The sequence below is a fragment of the Eschrichtius robustus genome, chromosome 1, assembly GCF_028021215.1.
Source record: "Eschrichtius robustus isolate mEscRob2 chromosome 1, mEscRob2.pri, whole genome shotgun sequence".
Taxonomy (NCBI): Eukaryota; Metazoa; Chordata; class Mammalia; order Artiodactyla; family Eschrichtiidae; genus Eschrichtius; species Eschrichtius robustus.
Window position 1 is genome coordinate 5,922,497 of NC_090824.1, and position 22,656 is coordinate 5,945,152.

General features: G+C 53.2%; 1 protein-coding gene across 6 annotated transcripts in view; it reads left to right on the forward strand.

The window, feature by feature from the left end:
• The window catches only part of BCL11B (BCL11 transcription factor B), a 94,502-nt gene that overhangs the window by 36,525 nt on the left and 35,321 nt on the right, over nucleotides 1-22,656 (forward strand). For 4 of the 6 annotated variants that reach the window (XM_068550185.1, XM_068550051.1, XM_068550109.1 and 1 more), the window contains one exon: nucleotides 6,084-6,299. The exons of the other annotated variants lie outside the window; for them this stretch is intronic. In XM_068550185.1, the coding sequence (XP_068406286.1) occupies nucleotides 6,084-6,299 (216 nt within the window). The remainder of the gene's footprint in view (nucleotides 1-6,083; nucleotides 6,300-22,656) is intronic. 6 annotated transcript variants of the gene reach the window in all.

Genomic DNA, 22,656 nt, shown 5'->3' on the forward strand with positions numbered 1-22,656 from the left:
TATATAGTGAAATGAAAAACAAGTTCAAGTCTTCGCTGGTTCCCAGAGCTTGGTTATGAAAAACTAAGAAAAAGACATGAAATAATACCTGTGGAGTGAAGGAGTTTGTTTTTTGAGTACCCCTCCCCCAGGACCCTTGTAGCTCGGAAATTGAGTAACAAAGAAGACTCCTTAGAATCTTTCTTTATTCCCACTGTCTCAGCCACTCCCCACTCTCTACCCACCCCTCCCCAGTCCCCCCAAAAAAGGGAGAGAGAGAAAGAGACAGATGATGGAAAGGCCTGGGTTTATTGGGTAAGTATCCACTGCCTGTCTCTAAGGTAGCGCTCTGCTTCTTTCAAATAGGAAATTGCCAAAATGGATGTCACCGGCTGCTAATTAGATGTATTTTAACCGCAGGATCGTTTTACTAGCTAATACTGTTATTATGTGCTTCACCGTGAACCCGTGGTGGAGCTGTTAAAATAGGAGGCCTAGCAGACAGCTCATGGAGGCTGTTGGATTGATGGAGCCCTTTCCCTCGATGGCCCTGCAGAGGCCCAGGCCAGACCGCGTGCTAGAGTCTGAGTCTGCTCACCTTCTCGAGATGGACCTGTTATTCCCTATGACTACTTTCCTTAGGTGTTTTGACCAGGGTCTGAGTCCAGAGGAGGCCCTGAGCTCTCCAGGTTGGAGACCCCAAGAATCACACCCCCTCCGCCTCTAGATGTCATGGTCCCCTGCCTTTGGGCCTCTGGACCAGCCTCGAAGCAACAAATGACCACTTGCTGCGGACATGCCAACCCCAGGCCATATCCCCACTACGCAGTGCCCCAAACAGGCAGGCCAGAACCTCCATCACTGGGTTTTCAGGTCTAAGCTGGCTTCCCTCCATCTTCTCTCTCTAGCAAACCAGAAAGAGTCCCAATTTCCCATCGGGGTGCGGGGAGGTGGGCTAGGGTCAGGATCAGGATTCTTCAGTGTGAGCAGAGCATTTGACTTCATGCGATTTCTCTCTCTTTCTCCCTCCCTGCTACCCCCTCCCGCTTAATACATAATATTTTTATCATCCTTAAGACAAAGTAGCTGGCAAAATATTTAAGCGATCGAAAGAAATGTTTTTATTTGCCCGCGTGCGAACTGGGTTATCTGCCTATCTTGTTTATGAAATTTGGGGCTGCCTTTCCTGCAGTCTGTTCGCCTCTCAAATCTTTCCCGGCTCCCATTTCCATATTTCTGCGTGCATGTTCTTTGTTAATCACTTGGCAAGTGCTTATTTGAATATTAAAAATTTCTTTAATCATCAAAGGCAGGAGCACAGTCTCATGAATATTCATATTTCCCCCCTCCTCAGACTGGAGTCTAGTTCATTACCCTGCAGTAAAAGCCAAACAGCCATCAATCGCCCTCATTACAGGCTCTGGCGTTTTGATTGGCTGCCTGCTGCCCAGAGCTTTTTTCTAATTTTTTTACTTTTTCCTCTTCTCCTATGAGCTGTCTTGTACCTGCCAGCAGCACTCCCCCGCAAAAAAAAAATCAACAATGCAAGAATAAATTTCTCTGGTTGAAAAACAACTCTGCAGACTTGTCAAACAGACCTCGTGGTTTGCTGCCACCGAAGTGGCCACCAGCACTACCTGCCCCCAACCTGCAAAAAAAAAAAAAAAAAAAAAAAAAATCGAAAAACCAAATCAAACCACCAGGAAAAAAAAGGTGGGGGAGGGGGAGAGAAATTAAATAAATAAATAAAAAGGAAGAAACTTGAGCCTCAGAGATGAATATTTGTCAAGAGAGTTGATGTAAGTCTCATTTGCATAATGACTTTGTACTTCTGCATTAATAAAATTTGCATATGAAGCCATGTTAATTACTCCTGATCATGCTTTTTGCATTCATGCATAGTAATTTTCTCCGACTTGTGAGAATTAATGTCTTGGCATGGGGGGAGGGGGCGCGGGGACTGTCAGGTTTCCTTGCCAGTGGCCCTCACTCACAGGCACTCGCTCCCTGTCTGTCTCCCTCCTTGATCTATGACTCATTTTTGCACCATCAGTAGGAGTTCTTGGCTTAAAAAATGTATCCATTGAAAGGCAGCAGTAGGGAGAAAAATATACATCTCCTGCACAGTGTATTCTAGAACTCCTCTTGCTAGCTGGGAATCTGTAACCCTCCCATGTGGGAGGGGACACCGAGGATGCAGCGTTGGGAAAGGCTCGCCTTCCCCTCGAAACCAGGCTGGGGCTTTTCCAGGGAGTTTTTTGTGTCTGCATCAGTCCGTGTGGGCGTGTTTGCTGGGTAGTGCGCATGTGTGCAGAGTGAGACAGGACCATCTGCAGGGCCCCTCTAGAAGGGAGATGGCTGGTTACAGACTCCCGCAGAATGGAGGCATTCAAAATCACCCGGATTTGGAGATTAGGAAGCATTTTAGGGGTCTTAATTTTGGTCATTTTGTACCTTTCTGTACGGATTGCATAGAGCGAGAGTCTCAGGCCTCTGAGCCTTGTGGTGTTGGACACCCAGCCTCAGTTTCCTTGTTTGTGAGAGGAGGGTCCTAATAGCTATCTGATAGGAAGGCTGCTGGGCTTAAATGAGATGACATATGTAGCCATTGTTTATTTCTTTTTTCCTTTAACCAAAGTGAACTTCCATGATAAGGAATCGAGCCAGCCGGGATTTTATCTTTAAGCCACCTGGATCCCACGTAAAGCTGAGGTGGCGTCTTGGCGTCCCTCTGCCACATACCTCGGTGCACGTGTGTCTGTTCCAGTTCCAGAGGGGAGCCGGCCTAGATCTCAAAAGAAAGTGCCTTTTTAAAGGAGTGCCTTTCAGGGCTTTGTGGGGACGGGTGGTGGTGGCCTTTGCTGCCGTGCTGTGGGGAGGAACCATAGGGAGTTAGGGAAAGTTCCAGAATGGAAAATAAATGAAGGATAGTGACGGTTATTGGGTGTTTACTAGAAGCCTGGCTCTGGCCAGGCGTGTCCTGACCTTCCTTTAAAGGCGAGGCTCTGAGACAGTGACTCAGCCCGGGTCACGCGGCCAGGAGATGGCAGAGGAGGAGACGGACGTGGGCCTCTCTCCGAGGCAGCGTGGCCTCTGTGCTCTGGGCTTCCTCCGCCTGTGTTTAGGTGCACAGTCTCGTCACAGGGTCTCAAGTCCTCTGTCAAGTGTGTTCTGGATTCCCTGGCTGCGCTTTTCAAGGCAGCCACACCCAGGGCTGGGAGGTGGCCTGGGACAGGTGCTGCAGCCAGAGACAGTCTTCACGTTGGGCTTTAAAAAAAATTGAGATAAGAGTCACATAATGTAAAATTCACCAGTTTAAGGTGTGCAGTCAGTGGTTTTGAGTATGTTCACAATGTTGTGCAGCCGTCACACTGTCTGACGCCAGAGCATTTCCATCGTCCCCCAAAAGAAACCCTCTACCCTTTAGCCCTTACTCCCCCGGCCCCCCTCCCCGGCCCCTGGCGGCCACTTCTCTGCTTTCCGTCTCAGTCTCTGTGGATTTGCTCTTCTGGACACTTCCTGTCATCATACAATAGGTGGCTCCTGGCATCACCTTGGGCTTTTGCAGCTTCAGAAGAGTGTTTTTGGAGTTCCACCTTTGGGCAGGGCTCTGGTTTAAGCTGCTCCGGCTGGGATGAGGGGACCTCCCCCAGGGCAGAGGGTCCTCTGAGAGCACCCTGAGGGTCCTCTGGGGGCAGCTTAGGATTGGAAGCCCCTGACCCTTGCTGCCCTCTCCCCTGCGTCCACTGAGCCAGTCCCTGGAGCAGGTGGGCTTCATGGAGGCCGGAAGTCTAATGAGGCCACTCAGAAGCCCCTCCAGGGGGCGGCCCAGCCCCCCACCCCTACCTGAGTTGGAGGATGACTTTTTGCCTTTACAGACTCTGGCCTAACTCAGCCCGACCCTTCCAGAAGGAGAGGGGTGCGGCCAGACACGCCCTTTGGTCCTTCCTCCCAACCATGGACACACAGGTTCTGCACCCTTCCGGCCGGGGATGGCAGTTACCTGGGCATCCTGCTGGTTTTCTCAGCCATGGTAAATGGTGGTGGTTGTGCTGTGGCCTCACCCAGAACCTGGGGGCCCGGAGTTGTTTTTTGTAACCTCCAGCGGCCCGACTCAGCCCAAGGACCCTCAGGCTCCCTCCCACTCTTCCTCTCAAGATTCTGGGGGGCCCTGGTTACTCCACCCCAGCTGCAGCCCCAGGCGGAGGCAGGGCACATCCAGGCTTTGGAGACACACTGGGTTCGAGTCCAGACCTCCCCGAGCCTCAGTTTCCCCCCTGTGGAATGGGGGGTGGTCTTCCCTGCCGAGTGGGGTGTTTGTGGTGAGGTGAGCCCAGCTCCTTGTGGTAGGGGCCCAGCACAAAGCCGCTGTCACAGTTACGATGACCCGGAGCCTTCCATGGTGTGAAGCGGGGCTGACGTGGTTGACAGGACGAACATGCTGTGTCCACTGCTGGGGAGTTTCAGGCAAGGACCAGCCAGGGCAGGCTTCCGGGAGGAGGTGGCCGACATTGGTCTCAGGTGCTGACCTTTCCTGAGGGCCTGCACCAAATCTGGGGCACGGCCTTGCGCTCAGTGTCTGTGGCTGGAACAGCGCATGAGGTCTTGGCCACACCTTCCAGGGCTGTGTCATGGGCTCAGAAATGGCCTGAGCCCCGAGCCTAGCCTAGCACGAGGTCTTCATTGGCCCAGAGGGGCCAGGTGCTGGTGGTGGTGTTGGCGTTGGCCTCTTGGCAGGACATGTGCAAGTGGTCCTCAAATGCTCTAATGCCCCCGGTCCTGGATAATACCCATTTTGGAGAGACAGGGGTCACAGAGAAAGAGCCCTGGTTCTGGAGCCAGTCAGCCAGCCGGGATTTTGGTGGGGCTGGCTGCTGGTGTCTGCAGTTTTCTGCAGTCATGTGGTCAGTTTCCTGGTCTGTGCAGTGGGTCTCTGAGCCCTGCCCCCAGGGGCATGCTGGGAAGCTCACTCACGATCAAGATTGGTAGGCTGCTGGCTCAACGGTGGGCTTGCAGGGCCCTGTGGCTCTTCCGGAGGGGGTACTCCCTCATGGGGGCCGTAGAGTGGGCAGATCCCCACCCCTGTAGACCTGTGCGGGGCACTGACAGCATGGGGGTGCGGGGTGGCATCCCTGGCAGAGCCGGCCCGGGGCCCAGCTGCCCGTCATCTTGTTGATGTTTTCCTTTTGTCTGATGCTTCTCCGCTCAATTATTTACCCAGGGAATTTGGGCTTCTTCACTTGTGGTTTTGGCAAGGGCTTCACACAAATGTTTTGCCCTGGTGGTCTCTTAGCCATTTAAGATAAACGGCCAAATCAAACGCAGGCCTTGCCGGGGAGCCCGGGCGAGCTGTAGGGCTGGTGGAGACAGGCAGGCCCCTGGCCCTGCGCTGTGGCTGTCAGACCCGGGAGGTGTGAAGAGGGGTGCTGGGCGGTGCCAGGGCTTTCTCGGTAGGGGGGGGGGTTCAGAGCCGTCCCACAGGCCTTGGGGCTTGGGTGCTGCGTGTAGGTGTCGGTTGCTGAGGACTGTGGGCCGGAGGGGGCACCGGCTGGCGGTCCTCCGGACTGGAGGCTCAGCAGTGCCCAGGCGCTGGGAGGTGGCCTGGAGGTGTCCGAGGCCTGCACCAGCAGCCCATCCTGATAGAGCGAACAGTGGTGGCCTGGAACTTCCTGGGTCTTCCAGAGGGGGGTGGCCCAGATTTGGGGAAACAAATCCCCAAATGGAGTCTGCTCCAGAACACTCCAGAAGTCCCCACCTGGGGAGACCTTCCTGGGATCAGGGGCCCCCAACAGCTCCTATCTGTCCCAGCCCCGGCATTAGGCCTCCTGGGATGGAAGTCTGGTCCCAAGACAGCCCAACCTGGCAGCTGAGGACGTAGGAGCCCCTCAGGCCCCACCCGCTTCCCTGACCCCTGCCCCTGCCCGAGTCCCGGCTGCATCCCCCCTCCCCGCCCCCGCCAAGACCCCGACAGGGGCTGGCACCCTGAGCCTCCCACCCTGGAAGGGCAGCCTGCAGCCCTCTGCCCCGGGCCCCATTCCACACCCTGAAGCCCTTGCCCAGTCCAGGGTCCGACTGACCAGCCTTTTCTATTGTTTTTTCTCCAGGGCCGTGCAGGCCTGCCCAGCTGCCAGCGATGGCCCCCATAGCTGCTTCCTCCTCCCACCCTCACACATCTGTGATTACTTCACCTCTGCGTGCCCTGGGCGCTCTACCGCCCTGCTTCCCCCTGCCGTGCTGCAGCGCGCGCCCTGTCTCGGGTGACGGGACTCAGGGTGAGGGTCAGACGGAGGCTCCCTTTGGATGCCAGTGTCAGTTGTCAGGTAACCGACGGCCGCGGTGGGGGCGGGCTCCCGGGGATGGCGGGTGTGCCCTGGGCAGGGCTGGCGGCTGCCTCTCCCAGGTGGGCTGGGGCAAGGTGGGGACCCAGGGGAGACGTGCAACCTGCACCCCGAAAGGCACTTTTGGGGAGGCGCCGGGGAAGTGGCGAAGGATGTGGACAGAACTGTACCCGGGTGCCCTGGTCCCCATTGGTCAGGAGGTCCCCCCGTGCCCCCACCCATTCTGAGGTCTCACTCCCAGAACGCCTTCCCCCAGCCTCCAAATTTCATCTCTTTGGGCTGTTTAGCTAAAGTTTAATTGGATAACGTTTAACATCTGAGGTTTTCTTCTGCCCTCGCCACTGCCGCCCCCTCTCCCCAACCCCAGCCAGTACCCTCACCCCCAGCTCACGGCTAGGAGAAGATTCTTTGGTTGTCTGTGTACATCCCTGGAGCCGTCCAAAATGCTGAGTTTCTCTTTGCGAGAATGTGTTGCCCATTAACTTTTAGAAAAAAGTTTTCTCTGAAGGGGCCTGTTAGCTTCGGCTCTGGGAGGGAGTGAAACATTGTGGGGTGTGTGTGGGGAGTAGGGGTAGGGGGCGGGGCTGAGCGCCCAGCTCCGGGTCGGCGTGGCTGCCCATTATACAGATGGGCAGACAGGGCAGTGCGGCGACCCGACCTGCTCTCTGTTACATCCCTTCTCCCTCCCCAGACAAAACGCAAACTCCTGCTCTGGCCTGGGGTCCCTGGAATTTGCAGGCAGGGACCTCTCATTGCAGCCTCTCCTGCCCAGTATCTTCGCGGAGCCTGATGTGAAAAGCACTGAGGCCAGGGGAGCCGGGACGCCGACACAGACACTGGTGGTGGCACGTGTCCTGCAGGGGCCAGGACAGGAGAGGGATGGTGCCGAGCCGGGGCAGATTCCGTGTCCCTGCTTTCTCACCGGGCACGTGGCAGGCTTTCTCTTGACTCGGGTGGTAAAAGGAAAGCTATGTTTATTGGGCAGGTTTTGCTTTTAATTGAAGCCGTCCCAAGGGATGGTCCCTGTCAGAGCCACAGATCTGCAGAGGGCCACAGGCGGCCCAGCTCCAGGGTCAAGAGCTCCCTGGGCCTTCCTGCTGGTGGGGTTGGCCTACAGCCTTCAGCACCCCTTGCTGTGCCAGATCGTGACGTCATAGGTACTGGGCTTGTGTCTTGAAAGCACAAAGCAAAGACTGAATCACCTGGGAAGGAGTCTGCACAGCTTACAAAGAAGCCGGCTCCCTGCCCCGGGCTGCCCGGGTGCCCACGGTGACTGGGGCTCCGGTCCCAGCCCCGTAGGTCTGTGCTGTGATCCCTGCTTGCTGGGTGTGGGATGCCGGCTCCGTCTGCATGGCTGCCCCGCCCTAACGGCTTCCTGTAGTTAGTGCTGCAGCCCTGCAACCACTCGGGGGGCCGTACTGTCACAGATCAGCCTGAGTGTTCGTGACTGGACTCGGTTAAGTGCTGTGGTGCGGGAACGCGCTTTCCCTGGCAGTGGAGTGCCTGGGGCTTTGCTTAACTTTCCGCTTTGCTTAACCTCTGGCTCTGCTTAGAAGCTGTGGTCCCGAGCGGGAGCTGTTACACCCCTGTTTTACAGATGGGGAAGCAGAGGCTCGGGGAGAGTGAGTGGCTGGGCCCAGGTTGCAGAACTGGGATTTGTTGTCAGGATGCCTCCCGACAAGGCCACGCCTCTTCCCGCTGAGCCACCTGCCTCTGCCTACATCCTGGGGACATTCTCACCCAGTCACTCTCTCAGCCACAGTGCCACCCGCTTCCTTGTGGGGACCGTGAATCGAGGGCCTGCTGTGTGCTGCCTTGTGCTAGGCATTTTGTGTGCGTTCTTGAATTTATTCCTCACGGTCACCTTAGGAGGTGGGTTTACTGTCCCCACTTTACAGATGAGAAAATGAAGCTCGCCTTCATTCGTTCACTCACTCATTCATTCATTCATCCATTCATTTTTTTTTTTTTGGCCGTGCTGCGCGTCTTGTGGGATCTTAGTTTCCCGACCAGGGATCGGACCTTGGCCCCCAGCACTGGAAGTGCGGAGTCCTAACCACTGGACCGCCGGGGAATTCCCCATTCATTCATTCTTGTGCAAACCACAGTGCGGTCCATCATGGCAGGTCCCAGACCTCCTGCAGCTTGCAGTCTGGTGGGCCGGGTGGTGGAGTGGGAATGGGGACCTGTAGGGAGGGGGTGCAAGAGCAGAAGTGGGGTTTGATCCTGGGTCGCTCATCCTGCACCTGCTTCACCTTTGGTGTTGACTCACCTGGCTTAGAGGCCTTCCTTGATTTTAGAATTTGATGCCGTGAGGGCTCAGAGCCCGTGAGCAGCCGCTATGCTTGCTGGCAGTGCTGGGGAGGGGAGTGAGGTGGGGCTGTGTCTATTCCTGGGGTCCCTGGGACCTCTCCTCCTGACCTGCTAAGGGGCAGACTCTCAGCTTCCGACGCTCTACCCTGATCGCCGGCACTGATCTTTCATCGATGGGTCTGCGGTAATTAGCCTGCACCAGGTTGTGCCATCGTATTTTCAGATCAGTTTCGGTACCTGAAAATATCCTATTCCAGTGGTTTTGGTCCCTTTGTGGCTTCTGTCCCTGGCACTGGGCTGTTTGCTAAAGTGTTTTTAGTGCCTGTTTAATTAGTAGTTTGAATGGAGTCATTAAATTCCCAGTAACCTGTTAGGAAGAAGCGGTCCTCTGTCAAGATGGGAAGGGGCCGCCGTCCTTACTTTGTTCTGTCCCTTTTCGGATCAGGACGCACTGAACCTATCTCTTCAAATTAATACGGAAAACCCTGGTGTAACCGTGTTTCACACAGGTTAATTGCATGCCCGTGAATGCATTTGAGGTTATTTATAGAAGGATGTGATTTTATGGGGGAGAAAACCACACAGGTATGTGTGTTTGTGTACCTTTCCGGCTGGCGGCATCCCAAACAGCCCCGCCTCCCAGGACCCCAACCCCAGATCTCCTTCTGATGGTCACAGTGGGAAGGCGGGGTCCCCTTTGCTTTTTGACTCTGTTGAGTTGGGGTGTTCCTGGAAACTGAAACTTCTTCCCTGAGAAATTCCACGTAGGAACTTCTCCAAGGTGCCCGGGGAATCAAAAGTCTAAGGCTGTGGTCTTGGCCTTTACTCCACCTGCCCGGTGACCTTGAATAAGTCATTTCCCCTCTCTGGGCCTCAGTTTCCCCTTGTGTAAATATATATATATATATATATATATATATATATATATATACACACACACACACACACGTACACACGTGTGTGTGGTACATATGTAGCATTTAAAAACGAGGCTCCTCATGTTGATCTCTGAAGCAGAACATATTGATCAGTTTCAATTACTGAGATGCTAGGGATGCCTGGGTATGGGACTCGGCTGGGGTTCCCAAGGCAGGGGTGGGGTGTTCAGAGAACCACTCGGCTTTGGACCCCTGAACCCTTCCCTATTCTGAGGTTTCTACCATTGGGTGGCAGTCGTCAGAGTATCAGACTGCAGGGTGAAGGCTGCTCAGTCCTGTATGGCTCTGTGACCTCGGACAAGTCATTTCCACCCTCTGCCTCAGTTTCCCCACCTGTAAAATGGGGGTCATTGAAGACTTGTTCTGAGGACTGGCTGAGGTCATACACGCCAGGTGCTGAGAACAATGCCTCTTGCTGAGCGAGCCCTCCAGACATTCTGACTCATGCATGAGCAGGATGGGTTGCACATCATTATATCATTACCTGCTTGGCTCTGTTTGGAATCAAGCTGGATCCCTAGTTTCCATTCTTAAAGGCATTTAGCCTCTTGGCTGGCTCAGGTCATGTACCAGCATTGGGAAGTGGAAAAGGAACCGAGAAGCTTCATTGCATATTTAAAAGCCACAAATGGTCATCAGCCATAATGATTAATACATGCGCTTGGTGAAGTTCAAGGTCTTCAGCAAGAACGCACAGGATCCCGGCTCGGGGAAGTGAAGTGTTTGGATTTAATAGAAGGAGTCAGTTGCAGTCATTAGTATATGCTGAAATCACAGGGCAATCTTGTAAAGTTAAATTCAATTTACTTTTCTACTGAAATTGTGCTTGCTGTGTTATTTAACTAGTCTGGGGTTTCTTGGCATGGGTTAAAGGGACAATAAAGATAAAAGAATACCTGTAAGTAAATAGTAGGGTTTCACAGTAGAATCTGTCGTCTTCTCCTCTTTCAATTATATCCCAGTGTTCATTTTGCGTTGGTTTTTATAACCGAATCCTTCCAATGGGATGCCGTAGCTTAGACCACCCTAGCTGTGGAAGCTTGATGCAATTAATACAGTCTGTCTGGAAAGTGGTCTTATTTCTGGAAGTTTTATGTTAATGATATGGTCTGTGCTTTGCACATTTCATACCAGAACAAGAAGCAAGCCGTAGTTTCATTTCGGTCTGGGTTTGATTGACACTGGAGGATCAGTGGGCAGCCGCAGGGCGGTGTGGACCAAGATGGCAACGCTCTCCAGACCCCTGCTGGTGCATGCCTCCAGTCTGGGGCAGGGGGTGCAGAGGCGCTCCGGTGGGGCGTGGGCGCCTCCATGGAGACCTTGGAGGGAGGGGTGAGTATGGGGTGAAGAAGAGAAGTGAGTGTGGGTGAGTGTGGGTGGACAGAAGCACTCTCTTGGGGAAGGTTCCAGACACGCCCTTGCCTTTCTCCTGATTCTGCAAAGTCGCATTCCTTGTGGGGTCTTTCTGGGCTCACCAGGTCCCAGGGGCCATGGTGGTTGGATCGCTGTGGAGGAAAGGCTTTCAGCGGAGTTATTACAAATTTAAAGAGTCATCTGTACGCCCTGCGCCGGTGTCTACATCGTGCAAGGGGCTGGTGGTCCAGCTTATCAGTGGTTCCTGGAGTCTGCTCTGGTGTCTGCTGGCTTCTTGGGATCACGCTGCTGCAGAGGCTGCCCTTGACCACCTGCCTTTAGAACCCAGGCACCTCCTTCAGTAATTGGAGGAAGTGCCGGGAGAGGCCATGGAGAGCTGCAGGGCTCCCGGGACGGAGGGTGGCAGGGCTCGGGTGGACTCCAGGAAAGTCCCCTGTCCGCCAGAACTGCAGACTCACATCTCCTCCAGCACCACCGGGCGCCAGACGGGGATTGGGGGCCAGAAGGAGTACGAGGCTGCCTAGTTGGGGGAGCAGGGACACCTACCCGCGTGACTGTCCTTAGATAAAAGGGGGGTCCCAGCAACATCCCGGAGTGGAGACCGGTGCAGCCTCACTAGATTTCGTTTCCCTCTCCAAGCCGGCCCTTCAGACGTTCTGAAGGCAGAGCTAAATCAAAGAGTTCTGTTCAAATCCGCACAAGATGTTGCTGTTTTTCTGCTCTGACAGGAGAGGCATTTGGAAGTGCAGTTTCTTTCTTTCTTTCTTTTTTTTTATAGCTGTCTTAAAAAGGAGTTTGGCTGTTTAGCACAGCTGGTGCTCATTACATTATGCACTGGCAATAAAATAGCATGTGTAATTAATTTTTAATGCAGCGCTGGGTGCAGCGCTTTAAAGCAGTTAGTGGATGTGAAGAACCAGCACTGACCACCGACATCAGAGATCTCAGAGCAAGGCGGCCACGTTCTGCAGCTTGAAAGGGAATCCGAAAGGGGCAGAGGAGGCTGTGCGCCCTCTGCTTGGATGGAATGCTCCAGAAATGGGTCCGCCTCTTGAGTTAATTTTAAACGATCTAGGCTCATGGGTCCCGAGAGATCATCTCACCCAACCCCTTCATTGTCTAGATGGGGACACCGAGGCAGAGAGTGGGGAAGAGACCACAAGATGTGTGTGGCAGAGCCGGCTTGGACCGAGTCCCCCAGGCTCTGCCCACTAGGCTATTCTGCCCCTCTTGAGTTCATATTGAAAACTGGAGAAGGAAATTCATTGTCTAGCTGAAGCCACGTGAAACGTGCAGTTAGATTTGGCAACGGATAGAAATTTTGCTTTGGGGAGCCCTGTACCTAGCCTCTCGGACCCCCAGTTTTGCCATCTGCAGTGGGGACCTGCCTCTGTGCGTCCCAGGTTTGAGACGTTCCGTGGTTGTGCTTTGATCGCTGGCAGCTCCATCTGTTCTTGGGCATCTCTTCTGTGGCATGGATTTATGCTTGAACTTAAATGCCACAGTGGTCACATATTGGCGGAAGAGCTGCAGGCATTGTGGGAAGCTCCAGAGATGGGACCGTGCTTAGTCCTTGTTCTCAAGGTGCACGGGTGTGAATATGTGACCCTGGGCCAGCCACTTCCTTTCTCCAAGCCTCAGTTTCCCCATCTGGGAAATGGGGACACTAGAAGTATCTGCTCTTGATCCCTGCCTTGGAGGGTCCCCTGATGGGCCTCCACTCTGGGGTGGCCACTGCTGATCGCCAGCACGTGGGGAAGCAGAGGCAAAGGAAAGTGTGGGGGGCAGGAAGGAGAAGACTGGGCTGTTGAAAAGCCTTGGGTACCCCGTACCTCGATGATGACTTGGTTGCCATCTCTTTGAAAGTCCTGCCTGGGAGGTTTTCTTAGCATGAATGAAAGAGGAGGAAGGCCCACCGCCATCACTGCTGCTAAGACTTGCCGCTGTGTCTGAAGGGCCTGCTAGTTCCCAGCACTGTCCTGGGCACTTTGCATACCTCACTCAGTCACCCGTCGTCATAACACCTGTAAGGAAAGGCAGCTCCATCCTTTTGCTCATGAGGATACTGGGGCTCAGAGAGGCCAAGCAATGCCCCGGGGGTCACACAGCACACAAACAGCAGAACTGAGATCGGAACTCAGGTCTGGCCAGCTGTGAAGTCGTGTTCTCGGCTCTCCCTTCCGGCTTCACGTTGGGCTGCTTGGTGGCTCAGACGTGGGCAACAGGAAAGCAGCTCACCCGTGAGGGACCAGACCACACTCGGACACGATCCTGGGAGAGTCCCCTGCGTCTTCCGTCCTTCACCGATCATGCTGGTGCCTGATCTGGGCTGGACGCAGGGATCCAGGAACGAGCTCCCTGGCGTCTCTGCCCTCGAGGAGCTCACGGCAGTGGGGGAGCACAGAGTGCGAGGTACACGCTCCGTGATGCCTTTCTCTGCTTAAAGGAAGTTAAACAACTGGGCTTGTGGGAGCTGGGAGGGCCCCCGAGGACCACTGGGGTTTTCCTGTTGGAGAAGGTGAGGCTGGCGGAGGGGACAGGCTTCTTCCAAGGCGTGGGTCAGTGACAGATGTGGGTGTGGGTACCTGCCAAGAGGGGTCCTGCTGACCCAGTGAGCCTTCTGTAGCCCCGGCTGGCCCCTATGGGGTCTGAGTTGTTAGTGACTTGCGGGGACACAGAGTTTTTCTGGACCCTCAGACCACCAGAGGGAGGTTTTGACATTGAAGAAGAGGCCTGGAGCATGGGAAAAGCTTTTCTCATCAAATCAACCTCAAATTCCTTCACATACCAGGTTGACTTATATCCCTATCTTGGTCTTCCCAGTGCTTGGGCTGGCCGAGCCCTCTGGGTGCTGGTGAATGATGAAGACCCAGAAAAGGTGTGTTCATGTTTGTGAGAGCAAGCCGAAGAAATACAGGGAATGCTGTTCCCACCTCATTTTCATACACAGTTCCCTAGAAGCAATTTCTCCTCCTTCAGGAGAAACCAACTTTTCATCGTCCTTACAGCTGGAGGTGTTTTGTTGCTTTTTTGGTGGGAGGAACAAGATGTACTTGACTTTTCAAACCCCAGGGCCGGTCAGGGCAGAGGGGCTGTGTACTGTACATATTTCACAATCAAACCCAAATAGTCTAAACCATGAAATAAAGTTTATCCAAACATAATCAAGGCTGGCCAAGTTAATCCAAAAAGCGATGGGAAGACACCCTTGGCGGGCAAGGGTCCCTCTGTGTGGGGTTTAGCTGCCCGGAGCTGCCCGGCGTTATACCTGCGGGGAATCACAGCCTGCCCGTCACTCCCACCCCCTCTTTGGGTGTTATTTAATGATAACTGAGAGCCCGGGGTGGGGGTGGGGTGTGACCACGGTGTGTGGTCAGGGTGGGTGATGCATCCACCGTGATTTCCTCTCCTCTCCCATCAGCGTCTTTACACTCAGCAGGGGGCCACCGGGTCATGGCCTGGTCATCATTTTTGTGTCCCCACTGTGCATCAGGCTCTCTGCAGGGGCCTTCCCACACGTGTAAGCTTCTCCCTTAGGAAGGCAACCTATTCTGTAGTTCACAGGTGACGAGACTGACCAGAGAGGTGATGCGACTTGCCCGGAATTGCACACCTGGTAGACGGCAGAGGTGGGATTTGAACCCAGGTCTCCTTGGGTCTGGGAACCACAGCCTGCTCCTTTTCTTGCTTTCTGGCTCCCAGACTGCCCACCTGCTGGCCTTCTACCTGGCAGGTGTGAGGGAGAGGAGCAAGTTATGAATCACAGAGCAGCTCGGGGAGATAAGAATGCCTGTGTTTTATGATTTCAGCGGAAGGGATCAGAGAGCTCGGAACTTCTCCAGGGAGGTTAATGCAAAAACGGAGTCACTGCCTGCAGAGACGGGGCAGTTGGAGTCTCTTCATAAGCCCAGACATTTTTAATGATTGCCTTTGTTCATAAGAGGTGAGGAGTGGCTGGTGGGACCAGGCCCCCGGGTGCCTGAGTCGCCCTTGGAGCTGTATGTAAGCAGTGCTTTCTGACGCAGGTGCCTTCGTCTTGAATTTCCTTGTGCTTTATTAACCAGCGCCTTGTTTTATTCTTGCTTTACTAGTAAAGGGAACCACTGCTTGAGGGCCCACTGTGTGCACGGGCTGCATACGATCATCTGCACCGATTCTTTCTTGCAACGGTTTGAGCCTATGTGTGCTGGAATTTTTTTTTTTTTTTTAATCATGGTAAACTATGCAAAACATGAAATGTACCATTTTAACCCTTTTTAGTCAAGTTGCATTAAGTACAGTCACATTGTTCTGCTACCATCACCACCATCCATCGCCAGCACTTTTTCGTCATCCCAAATGGAAGCTCTGTCCCCATTAAACACTCATCCCCCCCCGGCCCCCCACCGCTCCAGCCCACAACCATCATTCCGCTTCCTGTCTCTATGAGTCTGACCCCTCGGGTGCTCTCCTATGAGTGGAATCACGGTCTTTTTGGTGTCTGGCTTGTGTCACTCAGTACTAGGTCCTCAAGGTTACAGCATGTGTCGGAATCACCTTCCTTTTTATTTCTTTCTTTCTTTAAATATAATTTTTATTTTTTGTTGGAGTAGAGTTGATTTACAATGTTGTGCTAGTTTCAGGTATACAGCTAAGTGATGCAGTTCATATACATATATTCATTCTTTTTCAGATTCTTTTCCCATAGAGGTTACACCTTCCTTTTGAAGGTTGAGTAATATTCGTTGTGTGGCTGGACCAGAGTTGATCCATTTGTCCTGTGATGGACACTGGTTATTTCCACCTTCTGGCTACTGTTAATAGTGCTGCTGGGAGTGTGGGTGTACGCATAATAGTGGGAGACCCTGCCTTCAGTTCTTTGGGTGGATACCCAGAGTGGAATTGCTGGATCATATGGTAATTCAAGTTTAACTCAATGAGGAACCGCCCACATGTGTCCCACAGTGTCTGCACCGTTTCACATTCCTTGCCAGCAGGGCTCAAGGGGCCCAGTCTCCTCACCTGACGGTTGGAGTTTATACTTGAGGACCCCGAGTCTCAGGGATGTGGACGCCAGCTGGCCCAGGTTATGTGGTTAATAGGCCTGAGCGTCCGGGATGGAACCGGCCCCCCCTGACTCAGGCTTGGTGCTTGTGGCCCTGGTCACGGGCCAGTGTCTTCAGTTCCTTTCAGGGTCTCTAACATCAATCTCTCTTGTAAACGCTTCCCCACCATGGCCCCGTCTCCCAGATGCTGGTTTTTGGCTGTCAGCTAAACATTTCACTAGCTTGAGAGTTGAGGGGAAGAAAGTTTTGCAGATGGACAGTTTTCACTTTCCTTCCTGCTGTGTCCTCAGGGCGTTGATTTGGGTTCAGTTCAGCAGAAAGTGTATTTAGAGTGGGGACACCTATGGGCAAGGCTAGAGCTGGCTGGTGTCCCGGGGCCTGTGCTGCCCCTCTCTGAGCCTCTCCTATCTGCCTCTGCTTGGGGGTCATCATGCCAACCTTGCTAAGATGTCAGTGGGGCTGTGCGCCCTCTGAAGGGGAGAATCTGCTCTTGGCCTCTTCCAACTTCTGGTGGCTCCGGGCATTCCTTGGCTTGTGGCCGCATCCTTCCCGTCCCTGCCTCCCTGGTCACGTGGCCTCCTCCTTGGGGGTCTGTCTTCTCTCCTGGATAATTAAAAGGACAATTGTCATTGGATTTAGAGCCCACCCGGGTAATCTAGGGCGACATCTCAGATTGTGAACTTAATTATGTCTGCAATGACCCTTTTTCCAAATAAGGTCATAGTCACGATTCTAAGGATTTGGTTATGGGTGTTTCATTTCGGGGGGCCGCCATTCAACCCACGACATACCCCTTCCGGGATTGTGAGCCCCTCCAGGCCAGGAACCCCAGTTCGGTGCCCTCTGTGAACTCCTGAGTTCTGGGACAGATTCAGGCGCATGCAGGGAGTCCCCCAAATGTGTGGTGGGTTGAACTTGGAGCTGGTCTCCGGTGGAATGGCCACATGTTCCTTTCCCCAGGAATTCGGTGATTCTCAGACGCTGTCACCTCTGGGCAGCACTCAGACCTGCATGGTTTACGGAAGGCTGTGTGCCCCCCTCCCAGTCCCCTGTGCCAAGTCAGAACACAATTATTAACAGAGAGGCGGGTGGCTTAAAAAAAAAAAAGTCTGCAATGATTATTATGAGAAAAAATTAGTAGAGTTGAATAGAAGCTAAAAATAGCCGGACACATACTTGCCTATAATCTGCTTTTTTTAAAGAAAATATAATTATTTTTGTAAACCGGCTCTGAGAAGCCAGGGGTATTTTTAGTCTGCATTTTCTAAGACGTCGAGCATCTTTTCAGGAAGATGCACATGTGTGATGTCACCACGTCAGGGTGCGGCAGCCTGTGGAGCAGGGTGGGGACGGGGGTGGGTCAGAGGGTCAGGAACCCCCATTTGGCCGTGCATATCTTTGCTGGGAGGATAGTCCCTGAGCGGCCTGACTGTGGCCACACCTGGTCCACTGGGAGGACTGAAGCTGGTTTAACTCCGGGACCAGGAGGGTCAGGGCTTCCCTCTGGGTGAGGCTGTGATGAGCCGGGTCTGAGTGGACCTGCAAGAAATAACCAAGACTTGAGGGAAAACATTCCATGGCTTTTTCGTTTGGAGCAAAACATCGCCTCATGTAATATTCTCCCTGGTTTTTCCCATTGCCTCTGCCAGGTCCTTGGGCCTGGCACAGACCCCATAATAGGAGGCCCTGTGTGTTTGTGTGTTAATATCTGAGTGTATATTTGTGTGTATGTGTATATGAATGTGTGTATTTGTGCATGCATGTGTATGTATACGCATGTGCATGTATTTTGTATGTATATGTGAGTGTGAATGTGAGTGCATGTGTTTATATGTCTGTACATGCATACGTGTGTATGTATATGTGAGTGTGTATGTATGCATGTGCGTGTATGTGTATATGAATGTGTGTATTTGTGCATGCATGTGTATGTACACGCATGTGTGTGTATTTTGTACGTATATGTGAGTGTGAGTGTATATGTGAGTGCATGTGTTTATATGTCTGTACATGCATACGTGTGTGTGTATATGTGAGTGTGTGTATGTATGCATGTGCGTGTGTGTGTATGTATACGCATGTGCGTGTATTTTGTACGTATATGTGAGTGTGAGTATCTATGTGAGTGCATGTGTTTATATGTCTGTACATGCATACGTGTGTGTATATGTGAGCGTGTGTATGTATGCATGTGCGTGTGTGTATGTATACGCATGTGTGTGTATTTTGTATGTATATGTGAGTGTGAGTGTATATGTGAGTGCATGTGTTTATATGTCTGTGCATGCATACATGTGTGTATATGTGAGTGTGTGTATATATGCGTGTGTGTGTGTGTGGTGGTGTGGAAGCACTCTCAGCACAGAACAGGGCCCTTCCCCGCCCGCACCTCCGCCCAGGGCCGGGTGTTTATGGTGGAGACACTTTTGATTATTTTTCTTCCCTGAACTTTGCAGTTCTTCCTGGATTGCGGTGCGTGCGATCGTGTTTCAGCGCTGAGGTCCGCTGAAGCCTTTGAGGGCAAGTCTCTCTCTGGGGATGAACTGGCCTTCTCAGTACCTTCTGGGGGAGACTGCGGCTCCTGCCCCACCCCAATCTCAGAGGGAGCCCACAGTTCCCAGTCCGGAAAATCTGGCCAGTCCCGTGGGTGCCCTGCCCAGGAGAGTGTGGCGGTGGGGGGTGCCAGCTTTGCCTTTGGATGGCTGAGTTCAAGTCCCGACTCTGACAGGGGTGCTTTGCTAAATGCTTACTGTGGGGTTCCATCCTCAGCATCCCTCGCCCCAGCTCTGTGAGGAAGGTACTGTTATCCCCATTTTACACATTTGGAAACTGAGGCAAGTCTGACTTCAGAGCCCTTAACCACTTGATTAGACTTTAGAACTGTCCCTGTTACACTATACCACCTTCAGCCGCAGCTGGAAAAGAAAGGTGGTGAACAGTAGCAGGTATGACTACACTATTTTTATTGTTGCTATAATTATTATCAAAATCCTTACCATTGCAGTCTCCCTGGGTGGGGGTATTCCAGCATCCACATGGCTTTCCCCCTGTGGCCGAGTCCCACCCCCTGATGTTTCTGGTTTCCCGGGGGGGGGGGGACCGTTTTCATCTTTGCAATGCGATGGGCTTTCTTACCTTGCATCCCTCGGGCCACCCCCCTCACCTTCCCCTCCCTTCTGGGTTTGTGTGTATTTGAGGTCTGATAGTCTCTCTCCTCTAACTGAGATAATGAACACAGTATTTCCAGAACGGCTGCGCTAAAAGTCAAGTGCAAAGTGATGGTTTTCATTTCTCCTTCTCTCTTTCTCTCTCTCCTAATATGCATCTCTTTAAGAGGGATTGGCTGAAAGCAAACAGCTAATAACCTATGGATTTATGGAGCCAGTGTGAGCCGGCTTAATAAGCTTTTATACCTGGAACCAGCGTTCTGTCCCTTTAAGTTGAAACTCCAACTTGCTTGGTATTTTACAGTGCCTGGTTTCATTTATGCTGGAGCCAGACTTACTATGTGAGAGCCGTCCGCATGCTGGAATTAGTCTTAAGCTTGCTTCTGTGGCGTTGCCAAATTCCATGTTTGTGTTTTATTTAGAATTCTTTTCACGGCCAGCCGATTCTGTTCCGGCACACACAGGCGCTGTCGCGCCCCACAGAGAAAATAAGCAAGCTTGCGTTTTCTTTGGCAGAGGCCATGGCCACAATAGACTGCGGTCTCCGAAACATTTTTTAAAAGCTATTTTAACCCATAACAGATGCATAAAGTCGGCACAGGCATGCCAGTTTTCTTAGTTTTAATTGAAAAATAATTACTGTCTAATGGGATGTAAGTGACACATTTGGATGAATGGTGGGTGACATTATCTGCAACTTATAAATGAGCGCCTCTCCCTTGGCCGGAGCAGAGGTGGGGAAGAGTTGGGGAGGGGATCTGGATATCTGTTCTCCATTGCAGGGTTGGGGTAGGGGTGGCAGGCGCCATCCTGGTCACTGTCGGGTCCTGCAGAAGCCTCGGTGAATGGTGCGCAGCACAGAGGAGGGACTCCTGCTGCGGCCCGTCAGGTAACAGAGCTGCCAGGATGCGGTGATGAGCACCTGAGGATTGGTGGTGTCTCGGAACATCCTCTGTCCAGGCATGCTTGATGGGAAATTCTCACCTGTGGGGCTCTTCCGTGGTGTGACGATGGTACTCGCGTGCTGCAGCCTCAAGCCGGCCCCCATGATCCCTACTCCCCTTCAGGAACTATCCATCAGCTAGATGCTGTGGGCGCTAGGGACCTGCTGGGGGCAATGTAAATACGAAAATACAGCTGGGAAGGTAAAGAGGCAGAAAAGCAGAGGCTTGCCAGGTACTGCTGGTTGCAAGAAATCTGCACCCCAGATGCTCATCGTGGGTTCAGTTTTTAGGTAAAACTCAACACTTGTTGGAATCCAGAGTGGGGTGGGGTGTCTGGAGGGTCCCCGGGGGGCAGGGTCTCTGTGGGGCTCAGGGCAAGGACACGGATGTGGGCACACGGGTGGTGCGAGGAGGGCGGGGTCTGGGAAGGGATGGGCGTTTCTGGAGCTTCTGTGATGTCTCATCACGGAGGTAGGGAATCTTGCCTCCACTAATCAGGCAGCTGGTGGGTGGTGACAGGTTGTCCTGACCTCTGAGCCCTGGTTCCATCGGCCCCTGCTGGGCATGAGGACCGGGCTCAGGCAGAGGCAGGAGTCAGGGTCCTGGGGCTCAGTCTCCTGGGAGCCAGTGCTGCTGGGCGGAGGATGCCATAGGGTCGGGGTATGGAGACCGTCCCTCTTCAGGAGCCTCACATCCTGCCCACACAGTGTACCGTGCCAGGGGCTGCTATGCAGTGTTGCCAGGTGCCTCTGGGTAGGCCCGGCCTGAGCAGTGCCTCCGAGACGGGAAGGGCCACCACGCCAAGTTAGGACCTGCCTGGTTGACCTCAGACCCCACCCTTTCCCCTGAGACCTCGGGCTCTGTCCCAGCGTATGGAGGCCCCACCCGATGGATGACAGTGGATTCTGGGAGACAGGGGACAGGCTGGGGGACCTTTATTTTTACTTTCGGGGTGGCGGTACTTCTTGTCGGTGCAGCAAAACGAGTGTTTCTTAGACGATGTTTCCCGGAGCCCAAATTCCTCAGAAGTGAAAATTAAGTTCCTCTATTAAAACATGAGTCATAGCAGACCAGATGAGAGTCGTTTTGGCGTTCCTCGAATTTTTGGAAGGGAAACATCGCCTTCATGTTAATCCTTTCAATTATACCTTACTACAGAATAATCCACCGAGCGTTCTGCAGCGCAGCCCTCTACCATCTGATCACAGTTGGGGCTTTGCACGCGGCAGGTGAGAGGGAGCGACCCGGGGCCTTTGTCTCCCTTGGTGTCGGCACACTTAGGTTGGCACAGCCATGCTGCTTAGCGCTTCGGGGCTTCCTTCCTTCCTGGGCTCGTCGCACTCCCTCTGCGAGGTCTCGGGGATCTAATTGCTGTGAATGATTAATGTCCAGTTGAAAAAGTTCCATATCTGTCTGCTCATGTGAATTGGAAGCAGATGGGCGTGGGGTACAGTGAGCTCTCCACTCCGTGCCCGGCCCTGGCACAGAATCCCAGGGTCCCCTCTGCTGGTGGGTTTCCTGCTCAGGTGAGGGTGCAGAAGACAGACTAGGTTTTGTGCCCTCAAAGAAACTGGTCTTGAGAATTCCCTGGTGGTCCTGTGGTTAGGACTCGGGGCTTTCACTGCCCGGCCCCGAGTCCGATCCCTGGTTATGGAACTAAGATCCTGTAAGCTGTGCAGCACAGAGAAAAAGAAAGGAAGGGAGGGAGGGAGGGAGGGGCGAGGGAGGAAGGAAGGAAGGAAGAAGAAGAAAAACTGGTCTCTAGATTTGGGATATCTTTCCCAGGAGCCTCCGATGTCCAAGTCCTAAACCAAGGCAGGGAGGTGTCACTGGAGGGGAGGGGCCAGACCCAGAGACTTCTTGTCTGAAGGCCGTGCATCCTGCTTTGGGGGAAAGCAACCAAGGCAGGCGGGGAGGTTGAAGAGCTCAGTGAGGCTGGGGTCAGCCCCCGGGCTGTTGTCTCCTGTGCCTCCCACCCTCTCACCCTCTCACCATGGGCCTGGGCAACAGGTAAGCTGACCTTCGGCCCCAGATGCAGCTTGCGGGGGGCGGGGGGGGGGGCAGGGAGGGAGGGAGTGTCGTCTGGGAAGTCTCTGCTGGGCCAGGGGAAACAGCAGCTTTGCATATTGAAGAAATACGAGACTTGAGCTCTGTAAGATGTGGCTGTCAGGCCGACCTGGAGTTGCGTCTCTCTGGCTTTGGGTGTGCCACTTGATTTTTGGAAATTTAGCCTTTTTTGGGGGGGTCCATTTTGATTTGCTTCTCTTTATTCCACAAGATGCTCCAGCCCGCCCACCGCTCAGGTGAATCCTCAGGTAGGAGGACAGTGCTTAGGGACACATCTGAGAAAGACAGAGACGGAAGGCGTGTGGGGAGGATGGACCCGTGAAGTCAGCAGTCACGATAGGGGAAGGCTCTTGGTTTGGAATGGGATACAGAGTTTGGTTTCTTGAGTTTGGCACCATCACATCTTTTGGGGGATGCGTGTGGGGCAGTAGGAGTGGGTAGGGGTTCAAGTTCACTTACCTTTATTAAGTTGAAGTTTCCTCTTTTTTTTT